This window comes from Rhinolophus hipposideros, assembly GCF_964194185.1.
Source record: "Rhinolophus hipposideros genome assembly, chromosome: 12".
In the NCBI taxonomy this organism is placed as follows: Eukaryota; Metazoa; Chordata; class Mammalia; order Chiroptera; family Rhinolophidae; genus Rhinolophus; species Rhinolophus hipposideros.
Window position 1 is genome coordinate 27,350,283 of NC_138058.1, and position 14,012 is coordinate 27,364,294.

Consider the following 14,012-nt stretch of genomic DNA (forward strand, 5'->3'; position numbering starts at 1 on the left):
GTCAAGGAAATGCAAGTCTGAAAATGACTGTAAAGCTTACTGGCCTCTGAAAGATCATCCAACCCTGAATTTCTCAGACTCCCCCATTACTACAAATAAGCTCCTTGAGGGCAGATACCATGACATAATCATCTCTGAATCCTTCATGGTCCCTATCAGAGAACCTTTATATATAGTGGACATTCTGGAAGGATTTACAGAAGGAAGGAAGGAATAATAAGCAGACTTAATTCAAAAGGCCAACCTAATTGTGAATTTAATTTCATTAGGCTTTTCAAAAAGTTTACAACATTGGGACAGCCAGTTAGCTCAGTTAGAACACGGTGCTCTTAACAACAAGGTTGCCGGTTCGATCCCCACATGGGCCACTGTGAGCTGCGCCCTCCACAACTAGACTGAAACAACTACTTCTTGGAGCTGACGGATCCTGAAAAAAACACACTTGAAACAAATAAAAGTAAAAAAAAAATTCCATCCATTAAAAAAAAAAGTTTACAACAGTTTCCTCAAACTTCTCAATTGTAAAGATGGTTTTTAAATTAAACTTTTAGATTCTCTAAGAGCCCAACAAAAGTGAGGTAGCACTTGAGACTTTTCTAAAAGTTTATAGCAGCACTGAATTTTTCTATTAAAATTGGGTAAAACAGTTGACATAATATATATTATATCATTTACAACGAAGAAATTTGAGTAGCATTTCTTCAGTTCATGGATGCAGTCAAGATATCTTTCATTAAATTGTTCACTTTTTCATAAGCAATATATTTTTGTTTTACACAAATATATCTTGCATACTCTGATAAATGAAAAACAGTATTTTAGAATGATTAACTATAAAGTTATTTAAAATTCAAATACCTGAGTTCTTTAAAAAGTTCAACATTCTGGTGGGTCATCAAATTGTTTAGAAGCCATTCAAGGCACCTGAAATTGAAACATGGAATTACATTATATACCATATATTTATGATTTATTAAGTAGGACTTACAGTTAAAATAAAAACATAACATTAGTCTTGCTAGGACATGCTCAAATTTTTAAACTTGACAATTTAAAATTTAGTATTACTTTTGTCAGCAGTCATTATGGGAATATTCCCTTTATATTAAATAAGAGCATTTCTAATTGAGAAAACCTCATTTCAAGTTTGTGTTAAATGCTTTATGAAGGGGTTTACATATTTCCATGACCGTCTTTATTATTCGAAAACGGGTACTGCAATTCTCAAGAGTTAAAAACATTGTCAATAGTTGCTGATATGACGTCTATTATACTTACTACTTGAAAGAATCTGATAGAAAAATCTACTGGAAAGAGTGACCATAGTTTTTCTAAGCATGTATAACCCGCCCGTGATCACATACAAAGACAACACTTTTGAGGAATTTACTAATTAGTCCAAATGTAAAAGAGGACTTTTTAATAACTAAATTCCATTCACCTATCTTTTTTTCTTTCTTTCTTATAGCTATATATTCTCTTAAGAAACCAAAGCAGCCAAATTCCCAAAAGTGGGATGGAAGAAAAGACAAAAAGGGCAACTCACTTTTTCTTTACAGAATCTAATCCATAGGTCCCTGCTGATGTGTAATAGCCACATACAGTTTTCACATTTATTGTTTCCTTCATTGTTTCACCACACTGCTGTATTAAACCATCCTGTAAATATAAATAAGCACTGGAAAGGCCCATTTCATGTGGGAAAAAATTAGGTCTGAATATGTGCTTTCATATATTTAAAAGTGAAAAAAAAAGAAAAAGAAAAAGCAAGAAAAGAAAGTAAAGCTCATTAAGTGTAGCAAGCCTAAGTTTTTTATAAGTCCAGGAAAAATACTGGAAAAATTGAGCAAGTATTCAAATACTTGGAATTGAAAATGGAAGAGAGGGGGTAAAAGCAGTAAGGTAGAGATGAATATTGCTATTCTCTTTTTTTTTTATTCTTCCCCTCCCTGAGACCTTTGCAAATTTAAATGTTATTCTGTCTGTTTTGCCAGTTCCTTTAGAATTAAGACCTCTTTACATAGTCAATTACTGGTAGCTGACTATGTGATTGATGGGCTAGGCAAGTAAACTATTAATCATCAGAAAGTGTTTATTAAAGTTTAAAACACCTATCAACAAGTAAGAGATGCACCTAAATCAAATATATTATTGTTTTAAATTTACACTGAAATTTAATCTAAAACGTTTATACAGAAGATCTCAAATGAACTAACATTATTCAATATATGGAAAGAATACTGCCACTTTTTACTCAAATTTCTGAAATATATTCATGCAAGTATATTATTAAGTTAAATAGGTAAGTCATAAAGATAATGAAGGAAGTGGATTTAGAACAAAACCAAAACAGAACTAAAGTTAGAAAATAAAGTATACTTAGTAGAAATAAGTATTGAAAGGATCAAAACATTTTAAAAATAAAATGACTTCAACCAAGTATATTTAACAAACTATTAACTAATGCTTCAAATAAATCAGTATACAAATGCCACATAAAAGGGAACTTAAGTTTTTTAAAGATCAAAATAAAACATTGACTCCATTAGGATTTTAAACTTACCTGGAAGTCATTCCAGACTCCTCCCCTTTCCTATTAATATCTCATCTGTCACCAGGTAAAGCTGGATTATCCCTGCTTAACCTCTCTGGTATTCAAGTTTCCTCTCCATTCTTAGTGCAATAGCTTATTTAGCTGACCTTACTGTAGAACCTTAATTTAGGCCCTCACTGGGATTATTGAAATAGGATTTGTACTCTTCTTTCCTTCAATCCATCCTTCACATTGCGCCTGGAGCATTCTTTCTGAAACATAACTTTGTCTTTCCACTGATTAAAATCTTCCAAAAGTACTTACATATAAAGTCTAAACTTCTTAAAAGGTACAGAGAGGACTTTCATGATCTGGCCTCTGCCTCTCTCTCCCCAATCCTTCTTATATTCTATGCTGGAGCCATGTTCCACTCAGACTCTCCAATCCTCCGTTTGCATATCTCTAGGTCTTAGTTTAATATCTGAAATGCTCTTCCTTTCCCTTTTTTTCTTACTTTGCAAAAGAAATATATTTTCAGTTTTCAAGACAAAACCTCAAACACAACTTCCTCTTTTGACACCACCTGGTTGAACTAACTGCTTTGTGCATCCACTAAACCCTACAGGATGTTTATTATCGTACTATAATATTGGACAGCTCTTCCTTTACTTGGGTCTGGCCTCCTCCCCGACTTCACACTCATCATATTGTGAACTTTTTGAAGGTGGAGACTATATCTGAATTTACCTTTGGATCTTTATACCTAGTTTGGCACATTGCTCAATACAATTCTGTTGAATGAACAAATCTGTCATTCTACCAACAGATTACATACATTTATGTAGTTTACACATAATTATTTCATAATTAAGAAAAAGTTTACATAGTAATCACTGGATTTTTTTCAAACCCATGAGCTAAATAAATTAGTAACTATAAGCTATCTGTTTCATAACAGTCAAGATAAGTCATTAATGAATAGAAATCTGTAAATAGACTTAGACAAGTAAATTTTGTCTACATTACAATCATTCTTACATATCTACACAGAAATAGCTTGCATTCATCTTACATAGACAGACATCATGACCCTTTCAGTCATAATAAATTGCTTTGGGTTAAGTATTTTAAGTGACATCACAAATGGCATATTTATACATTTCATTTTTAATATAAAAATTGTAAAAATTTTTGTTTTTGGAATAGATACTTCAAACAAAGATACAACTGTGATCCTTTGTTTGAATAATGTGCATACTTACCAACTGTAGCATACATGCTGCTGCCAAAATAGCAATAACTCGACTAGGCTTTATTAAGACATCATCTCGATACAGTGACCCAAATGCAACCTGCAGGGCTGAAAGCAAAAGCACACATGTAGAATGAAATAATAATCTATATATGAGTATTATAAAAATAACAACAACTGTCTGCACACACTAGGACATATGTCTAAATCTAGTATGTACTTAAAAGGATAAGAGAAGTATCACTAATTAAAATGCTAGTAATGGTTACTGACTGATGATGCTAATTTAATAGTTATGCTATAAATTTCCATTTATTTTACCAAATCGAGTTGGATTCTTCTACATCTAATCTTGACCTTAGTGGTCGGAAACAGTTTTATAAAGAAACCCTGAGGAGACCAATCATTAAGTACAGCACACAGACACAAAGATAACCTCACCCTTGGTGTTTTCAGTGCTTCCCCACTGGGTAGTGTGGAATAGCTGATGGTTCCGTCCACGTCACAGTCTCACCCAGCCACCACAGCTAGCTAAGCCTGCTCATCCTTCTCTCCATTGCTCCTCACATCTATGTCCCACGTGATTTGCTTTATTAACATTCTTAACTTTTCTCTTTGCCTATGTAGTTGAGTACTAGGTACTTCCACTTGGGCTATCAAAGAGGGAGCAAAAGGAGCACTAGAATATCAATTAGGAGAACTACAGTCTGATCTAGGTTCACTAAACTGCTCTGAGACCTAAAATAAGTCCCTTAAATCTTCTAGGCCTCAGGTTCCTCACCTAAGAACAGCTCTAAATCAATACTGATTATAAAATTTGTACCCTATTGTTCCCAGAAAAGGTCTTCATATATAGGGAATAATAAATATTATTTACCAGCTTTTTTATATAAATAAATGGTCATACTTTTCCTTCCTTCACTCTACACCCTCCATATCCCAGGCAGATATTATTTATAAACATAAGTAAACAGATTGATTTGGCCCACATGACTAAAAAGATTAGGGACAGGCAGAACAGAACTGATAAACTATGGAGTAAATCAATATAATGTTGTCGCCTTGGGGTATTAAATGGAGCTTTTTCTAGCTTACAAGGTTAGAAGAAAATATTTACTTTCTACCAAAAGAATAAAAAGGTTGTGTTTTTATGATTTTGCATAGTGGTAATAATTATGGTGGTGGTTACCTTCTACATCAATATTCTGGTCAGGAATCTCCAGTTCAATAATATTCATGCTGGATTCTTTCCAAGAACCACTGAACATACTAGAAAAGTAGCCAGACTTAAAAGAAAGAAAAAAATCAACAATTATCCAGTACTTTCTGTCTTCCAAATTATTTCCCCATTTCTAATTTTAAGACAACTGTTTTATGGAAACTAATCCATTCTATTATTTCAGAAGAAAAAGAATTGCCAAATCTCTATAGGAGAAAAGAAATTGAAATAAGCACACTTTTAGGTATATCAAAATATTTTCAGTTTAGTACTAATTTAATGAAAACTAAACCAAATTCTCATATCACTATCTGAATTCCTATACTATTATTTGAACCTCATTAAGTTTTTACTTAGTTAAAACAATTTTTGAGTATATTACATGTATATGTTTTCCTTCTCAATATTATAACTTTCAAACTTATAAATTTAAGTATCTCATAAACATATGACAACACACAAGGTTGAATATATAAAAATGTACTGAGGAAAACAATAGACTAAAAGCTCTCAAACTGTTAAATCCTTTCTGCACCTCAGTGGCTGTAAAGGTTCCAGACCAGCCCCAAGCTGACATTAACAGGATCACCAAGAAATTAGGGAAAATCCAAAGTTTAGTTTTATCTAATCAAAAAATTCGAGAATGGGCCTGAATTCTTGGAAAGGTAGCAGAATAGATGAAGTCTTTAGTTACTTTCTAGATGGCACCTTGCATATTAGATTTTGGAATGGATCAAGTACTAGCTAATTTATTTTAAAAATTTTACTGAGTCCTTAGCATATATAAGGCACTGTAAATAAAGTATAAATAAAACATTACTTTTGTCCTTGGGAGCTTCTATATTAGCATGTGGCTTGCACTATAATCAATCTATTTCTCTTGAGAGGGAAAGCCTTAGCAGAGGCATTCTCATCCTTAAATTCACAAACTGCTTTGAGATTCAAAAGAAAGTACAGTGGACCATATCCTCAAGTTGAGACCAATATTCTGATACAGTCTCCAGGCTATCTATACACATTAAGGAGAAGTAAAACTGTTCAAAAAATTAATAAAAAACATTACGATGAAAACATCAGAAAAAAACTCCTTTCAAATATTTCTACTGAAGAATCTTAAACTATACTGTTTTACTGGTAATTATTGTCAAACGATGAAAAAGAGAAGGAAAATATAAGCTCCACAGGATAAGAACTGAATTGTTCAGTTATATTCCCAGTGCCTAGAACAATGATTTGAAGAAAGAATAGACAGATTTGATTTAAAAATAAGTGAATAAAATATTTGAGCCATTAGAGCAACATTTTTTCTTTTGAAAGCTTTAAATCTCTATAATGATAGTTAATATTTTCAGAACAGAAATCAAAAAGGTGTATAAACTAAATGACTTAGGCTATGTACTTTTTTGGTGTTATCTTCAATTTAACTGCATTTTCCAGAAGAGAAGGAAGAGTAAGTGTCAATAACTTTCCATTCACATTTAATCTTGACTACAAAGCAACATTTCAGCTGAATTTACCCAAGTAAAAAAAATCACATACAAAATAAACAAATTCAGCAATTTTAACTTGAAACGTTTTTCTCTGTAACTTTTTCCCTTTTGTCAACAGAAGGCACTAAAATAAGCACCTTAATGAAATGGTGATTATTATTATAAAATAAAAAGGTATTGCTAAGCTGGTATGACAAATTCAAAACCTGTTTTCTAGACCAAACTAAATTTTCACTAACAATGTTAGCCATATTTCTAAGAAAACAAGGCTTTTTTAAATCAAAAGACAGGACTTACCCACTGTTCACGCAAAAGATTACTGTGAAATGCAATAAGAACATGACTTAAGAGAGTTTGAGTTCTTTTTTACTCAATGACACAGACAAACTGGTGGTTACCAGAGGGGAAGGGGGATGGGGGGAGGTAGAAGAGGGTAAAGGGGGTCAATTATATGGTGATGGAAGGAGACTAAACTGGGTGATGAGTGCACAATGCAATATACAAATGACATATTATAATATTGTACATTTAAAACTCATATAATATTATTAACCAATGTCACCCCATTAAATTTAATTTAAAAAAAGAGTTTGAGTTTTTTTTAATGACTACCTTGGTTACTCAAATAGAAAAATAAAATACTTACTTGACATAAATATATTTTGTGTAAGCTCCATTCTTCTCCTAGAGCACAAATTTTAATGTCACTATTTTCACCATTCAAAAATAATGTTTGATAAATATATTTGGATGTACTCTTTAATTTTTTCCTGTTAAAAGAAATGCAAATGTTATATATGTGTAAAACTGAATGTTTTACTCATTTTGTACATAACTCAAAATACTTTTGTTCAACTCTATTAAATAGAGCCAACTTGTATAAAAGGACAGAGGGATATTTATTATATATTTAAATCTGTTCATGTATGAAAGAGTACATAAGAAACTAACAATAGTGGTTATCCCTGGGATACTCTATTCCCAAAAAAGGTAATAGTGGATAGATGGAGCAGCATGAGAGGGAGACCTTTCACTGTACATCTTTTTGCAATTTTTGATTTTTGAATTAAGTGAATTACGCATTCAATAAATTAGGATAAGTCAGAGTCATTTTTACTTATTTCCTTATTTAGAAATCAGCACTATGGAGGATCTCAATACAACTGACCGCTACACAACTACAAAATGGAGAACATGAGCAAAAATTTCATCCATTCAATTAAAAATAATTTACATTTTATCTTATTTTGGTACCAAAGTATTCTAAAACCTAGTTAAAATGCCCTCGCCCCTCCACCATTGGACAACTGATTTGCAGCCTTAGACCAAAGGTTTTCAAAACTACGCTCAATGGAAAAGTGTCTTAGCGGCCACAAGGGACAGCCAAAAAGTGAATGCTGGGCTTCCCAACCTAAGTTCAATCAGGGCAACATTACATATTTTATCTGTAAACATCTTTTATCTGTAAACATCTTCTGTGTAAGATTTCATTTACACGAAGAATTTTTTTTTTTTTTTTAAGTTTGATAATCATTCCTTGAGATGGTCCAGTAAGTAAGAAAAGCCCTAGGTAGAGGCTGATTTCTGGCCAATCTTGACAGCTTTCCTAGTAGTTAAAAAAATTAATCTTTTTAAAAATGACGTAATTGTTTTGGATGGTGTCTTGAACCAGTGTATTTAGCATCTCTTTCCAATAGTCAGTAAAACTAGCACATGCTTTGGTGGTGGAGAGACTTGGATTTGGGTCCCAGCTTCACCCGCAGCGCAGTTACCCCAGATGTAAAGATATAGTAGCATCCACTTCATGGGGTTACCGTGAGAAATAAATGAGACAATGGAGTTTCCGGTTCCGGATAGCACTCTCCCCAACTTACAGTAAAAGAATAAAAGTACAGAAAGGAATAAGCCCACAATAGTAAAAAGGTGAGGGTGGGCTTATCACCCGATGAGAGAATTCTATGGATCTGGAAGTTAGAAAATAAACTGGAATGGAAAGAGCACTGAAACCCACAGTCCTAAAAATATCACGAAGGTCTAGAATGAAGGCTGAAGCCCATCTGCCTTTCAGAACGTGCGTGTGCGTGTGCATTTGTGTGTGTGTTGGGAGAATGATGTTTCAGGGGAAATAAAAGGCAAAAGTTGGAAGTGAGGCAGAAAATGGGGCAACTTGTCCCCTTAATGGCCTTCTCCATTCTCTATGATCACAGAGTATAAATAACTCAGGCATGAAGATTCCAAGGTTTTTCTAGAGAGAAATAGAACAAATCTATCAAGAAGATCTAAGACTTTATAGTATTGGTGTTGGTGCCCAGACGACACAATCCTCATTCTAGCTTATGGGAAATGCCTAGTAGCTCCCAACCTATTCACCCTAAATCACGGTCCCCAAACTGTGTGTCAAAGCACCTGGAACACCATGGCAAACTCAGGTAAGCATGTGGAGTATTTTAAATGTGAAGGAAACACAGCAACATCGTTCAGATACCCTGCAATCCACTACTATCAAGTTGTTTGGACCTAACTATATGGTATTTCTTTAGAACCAGAGGCACTACGAAAAAAATTACTGAGGCACTAAGGGTATTGTAAACAAAAGTTTGGGAATCTTTGCTCTAAAACAAAGCATGCCCCATCCATATCTAACTTAGTAGTCAGTCGTCTTACTCAAAGGAGAGGTTTAATAGAAATGGATCTAATTACTCAAAACAAAACACACCACACACCTCCACCCCCTCACCCCCCACCCCCCCGACACAAACACACACCTCAGTTGCTCATTCTTAAATGTAAGCAGACAACCAAGGACCACCAAACCTGAGGAAAATTAAGACTACTAAAGATGATTAAAAGAAACTGGCCCCAGAGGAAACATAATTCAGGGAAAAGAGAACTTAAAAACAAACAAAAACACTCTTAATTAAAACATCTAGAGAGCTGAGAATATTACATTTATAAAATAGCAGGATGCTAATACAGGATTACTCAGAACAAGAAAAAAAAAAGAGTTCTTAGACACTAAAAACATGGTTACTGAAATTAAAAAGCCAAAAGTGAGGCTGAATGACAAAGTTAAGGAAATTTCTCAAACATAAAGCAAAAAAGACCTAGAAAGGAAAAAAGAAAAGAGAAAGAAGTACAACCCAAGAAATCCAAAATTCAGTTAAGAGGGGTCCAATAAAGAGAAAACAAAGATAACAGGATAAAGGAAATTATGGAAGAGAATAATGGAACAAAGTTTCTTCCAACCAAAGTAGTCTCTAGATTGTAAGTCTTCACCAAGTACCAAGACCACTAAAAGACCCACACTTAGTACATTACAGTTAAATCCCAAAATATCAAAAAGAGAGAGAGAGAGAGAAAAAGGTCACCTAAAAAGAAAAGAGAATTAGACCAGGATCATATTTCTCATCAACACTGTGTGCTAGAAGACAATTCAGTAATATCATCAAAGATATGAAAAGTTATTTTAAATTAGATTTCCATACCCAGTCAAAGAATGAATACAGTGAGAGACTAAATTTACATTTAGATAAGCACAAATTACCTCTTTTTGCACCCTTTCTTAAGAAAATACTTGAGCATGTGGTTCCCTAAAATGAGTGAGAAAGAAAAAGATATAGGCTACAAAAAACGGTGAGTCCCAGGATAAGTTCAGACCTAGAGAGCAATGGATCCGGATTGGAAAAGCAGGGTGGAGGGCCCCAGGAGGGAGGCCTTGGGTTTAGAAGAGGAGTCCATACAGGTGTGTTTGGAAAAATAAAAAAACCCTGAAGATATGATGAAGGAAAATTATTCTTTTGTCAACAAAGAGGGTGTGGGGAGAGGCAGTCAGAAACTCTAGGAAAATAAAAAAGCAATAAAAAAAGGCATGCATTATATCAATAAGATAACAGGGCCAGGGAACAGGGCTGACTTAATGCACTTGACAGAATGTTAGAAAATTTCTTCAAGAGAAAAACAGAGTTGTGACATTGGGCCTATTAAGTATGATTTACACCGTAGTCCTAGCACACTACTTGATTCTGCAGTGAACACTTTTTATAGTTATTTTAACAGATACTGTTTGCTAGATTTCATGTTTTACAGACAATCTACGGATAAAACACTCATGACCTGGTTGCAGAACAGTTGAGTTTTAAGTCTTGTTAACATATAACAAAACGTGCAGTTGACAAAAGGTATGAGGTGGAAGGTAGGCCTGGAAGCCAAAGCTTTTCATGGAGTAGCTGGCTGAAGTGGGGTAGCACACCAGACAACCTCAGGAAGCACATCAGTGCCAAAATTCTAGGTCTTCGTATTTGCTTGCACACTTCATTCACACTGGGCTAAATAAGCCACGCATCTTCAACTGATATACTAAATTCCGATGTGCATTTTCTAATAAAGGTTTGCTTTAAAGACTTTCCACTCCAGTCCACTCATGTAGTCCAGGGGTTGGCAAACTTTTTCTATAAAGATCTAGACAGTAAATATTTTCAGCTTTGTAAGCCAGACAGGCTCCAAGCAAGTTCTGTCGGCATGCTAGCGAGCAATTTCCTGCTTGCCAGCCTCAGCCTACCACATCTGAGCAAATTTCTCCTCCATCTGATGGACAACAGCCGTATCTCATCCAACTTCTGAATCTCAGCTTGGAAAAGGCGACCCTATTCTAAATATGTTCCTTCCTTGGGAATTGTGTCTCAGCCCTAGTAGTAACCGCTCCCTATATTTTCTATTCCTGTATTTTTTAGAGATCTCTTTACCTTAGTGGTTTACCTTCAGTAGTTATTTCTGGTTACTTGCTAAAAATGGTTATATTAAATTTTCCCTGTTCAAATTACTGTGTGATTACTTTCTTTTAAATAGGCCCTAGCACATATATTTCAATAATGTCATTAAATATAAATGGCCTAAATAATAATTAAAATGCAGAGATTATCCTATTGGATGTAAAAAAAAAAAGACCCAATTTATGCTATCAACAAGATACTTACTTTAAATATAAAGACACAGGTAAAAAGGGAAAGGATGGAAAAAAATACACCTTTTAAACACTTATCAAAAGAAAATGGTAGGGACTATATCACCAGGGATAAAGAGAGGCATTTTGTAAGGATAAGGGGAGTCAAATCATCAAGGAGACATAATATTTATTGAGTACTTCTGTACCAGGCACTGTGCATTGTATGCACTCTAATATTCGTCAAACCCTACAAATATTAGGCAAGTATTAGTGTCTCCACTTTACTTATGAGGAAATAAGGCTATTACGTGCAGAGTACAGACTAGAACTCAGAATCTGAGCTGTTAGAACTACACTACGTTGACTCTGCAAAAAGGTAACCGAACAATTTGACAGTGTGGATCCATTTTTGTAAATAAATTCAAGCCTTCTTACATAAAACTGTATGAAAGATTTTACAAATCAAACTATTAACATAAGTTATCTACAAGGCTTTTATTTTACAATACAGAGGTTTGTGTCGCAAAAATTTTGGAATTAAAAACAAAAAATTCATTTAAAAAAATTACATGTGACCCCCCTGATGACCTTTAAAAACAAACAGAACCACCGGATTATGTGACAACACATTCTACTTATAAACTGCCTTCTAGCTCACAGGTAAATATCCTGGTTTTCAAATCTTCGAAAAAAAAGTTAAGCAAGCTGCAGCACAGCCTTACACACACGCACGGTCACTGCTCGAGTACTAGAGACCCTGCACGACTGTTTCTAGGAAGGAGCATACACGTACACTATTGACAAACTTCCCCTTCACGGTTAAGGAGAGCTGTGTGGGATCATTTCCCCGTCCACTGAGTGGACGCCCACAGGAGTGCCCATCTCGCGGACTAAATTTACGTGTCTGTACTGTTTCAGGCAACCAGATGCAAAACAACTTACTCGGCGAGGACAAAGGTGTATTACGGAAGGCCAACCAGCCGGCCGTGTCTGAGGTTTAACGAGGCGCAAGCCTCGGCTTGGCGTTTCTCAGTCTCATCTGGGGTCTATAACATCTCCCCGGCAGCGTCTGTGGTTTACAACCCAGGGCACCAGGCGTCTCCCAAGACGCTCCCCACCCGCCCCGCCTCAGGCCGGCTCCCCCGTGTACCCTGCCCAGGACGCGTCCGTTCCCGAGAGGCGGAGAGCGCGCCGGAGCCCCGAGCACACCGGGCGCCCGGCTCTTCCCCGGGCCGGGCCGCAGCAGCCGCCCAACAGGTGCGGGCGCACCCCACCACGTACCTCCGCGGGGTGTTGAGGAGGCGCTGCTGCTCGTCCCCTTCCTCCTCATCCTCGTCTGTCTCGGAGTCGGGGTGACAGTAGCAGAGGGCCCCGCTGCTCCGCTTGCGTTTGCGGCTGCCCGGGCAATAATAGAAGCCGTGGCCGGCGGCTTCGCCGCCAGTCTCCAGCCTCCGGGCCGAGCCCCCCACCCCAGAACCCGGCTCCTGCTGGGCTCGGGCTCGCCCCTGGTGGCGCAGCACTCGGCTGCTCAACAAGCCCATGGGCCACAGCTCCCTGGGATTTCAGGGAGCGCACCTCAGGGAGCCCAGCGGACCCGGTCTCCCGCCATGGCCCGGCTGCTGCCTCGGATCTGCACCCAGCCCGGGTGCCTACACTGCCACCTTCTCACGCGCAGCCCCAACCGTCGCAGCGGACACTACCGCCTCCATCCTCCGCCCCGCCCGCCGCGTCTCTCCGCGCGGCGCGTAAGGACCGCAGGACCTTAGCCCCTCCGCTTTCGCAACAAAGCGCGGACCGCAGCGTGCATGCGCGCGACGAGCCTCCGGAAGGGGCGGGGAAAGGTGGGTGTGCGTGGCGGCGGGAGCCTGCGCAGAACCGGCCGACACGGGGCCAGGCGCGCGGGGTCTGGCCGGCGTTTGCTCAGTGCGGTCTTCCTGGCTCTCGTTCCAGCCTGATTTTGGGGGCCCATCTAACTTTGAACATTACTTCACACACCCCTCTGTGTTAGCTAGACTGGGAATTGCAGCTCATTCAGTGTTGTTGCAAAGGTTTTTCTGAGTTCCAGATGTCCACCGTGCCCTGTGCTGTGCTAGGGGCCAAAAGATAGAGTGCTATTTGAGCTCTTCCTTGAAAGAGTCACGACGTGCTGGAGTCACGCCCTGCAGAAATGGGGCATGGCTTTCCGAGGGAAGAAGACCTAGAAGGTGGAGCTTTGCTAGGTGTTTGGGTTTCCTAAACGTCAAGTCTCCGCTCTCCTAGACGGGTTATGTGGCAAACGTGCCCTGTACTCCTTTCCACCCGGCGACAGTGAGACGTCTGAATAGGGTCTGTACCGGGATTGTTAGGGCTTAAAGTGCTTGTGGAGGCCCGAACAAAACTTACCCAAATATCTGAGCACATTCTAAAGGTGTCTGCCTAGAGTACGCAGCCCTTGCTATGGACTCTGGACGGCCAGGTTTCACTTCCTGACCCCCTCCCGAAATAATGAAATTATTTCTAATGCAATATTTTAAGTGAAATATTTATAATGAATTACTCAGAGTAATATGATATGGACCCACCACAACTATGATAAA

The 14,012-nt window shown here is 37.5% G+C and overlaps 1 protein-coding gene across 1 annotated transcript in view; it reads right to left on the minus strand.

Annotated features, from left to right (window-relative positions):
• Window positions 1-13,234, minus strand: part of GMCL1 (germ cell-less 1, spermatogenesis associated) — a 39,396-nt gene extending 26,162 nt beyond the window's left edge. The window contains exons 1-6 of the mRNA XM_081069283.1: window positions 12,718-13,234; window positions 7,141-7,264; window positions 4,975-5,071; window positions 3,796-3,893; window positions 1,547-1,659; window positions 859-924 (exon numbers count right to left, since the gene is read on the minus strand). Of these exons, the coding sequence (XP_080925409.1) occupies window positions 859-924; window positions 1,547-1,659; window positions 3,796-3,893; window positions 4,975-5,071; window positions 7,141-7,264; window positions 12,718-12,977 (758 nt within the window). The 5' untranslated portion in view covers window positions 12,978-13,234. The remainder of the gene's footprint in view (window positions 1-858; window positions 925-1,546; window positions 1,660-3,795; window positions 3,894-4,974; window positions 5,072-7,140; window positions 7,265-12,717) is intronic.
• Between the last annotated feature and the right edge of the window lie 778 nt (window positions 13,235-14,012).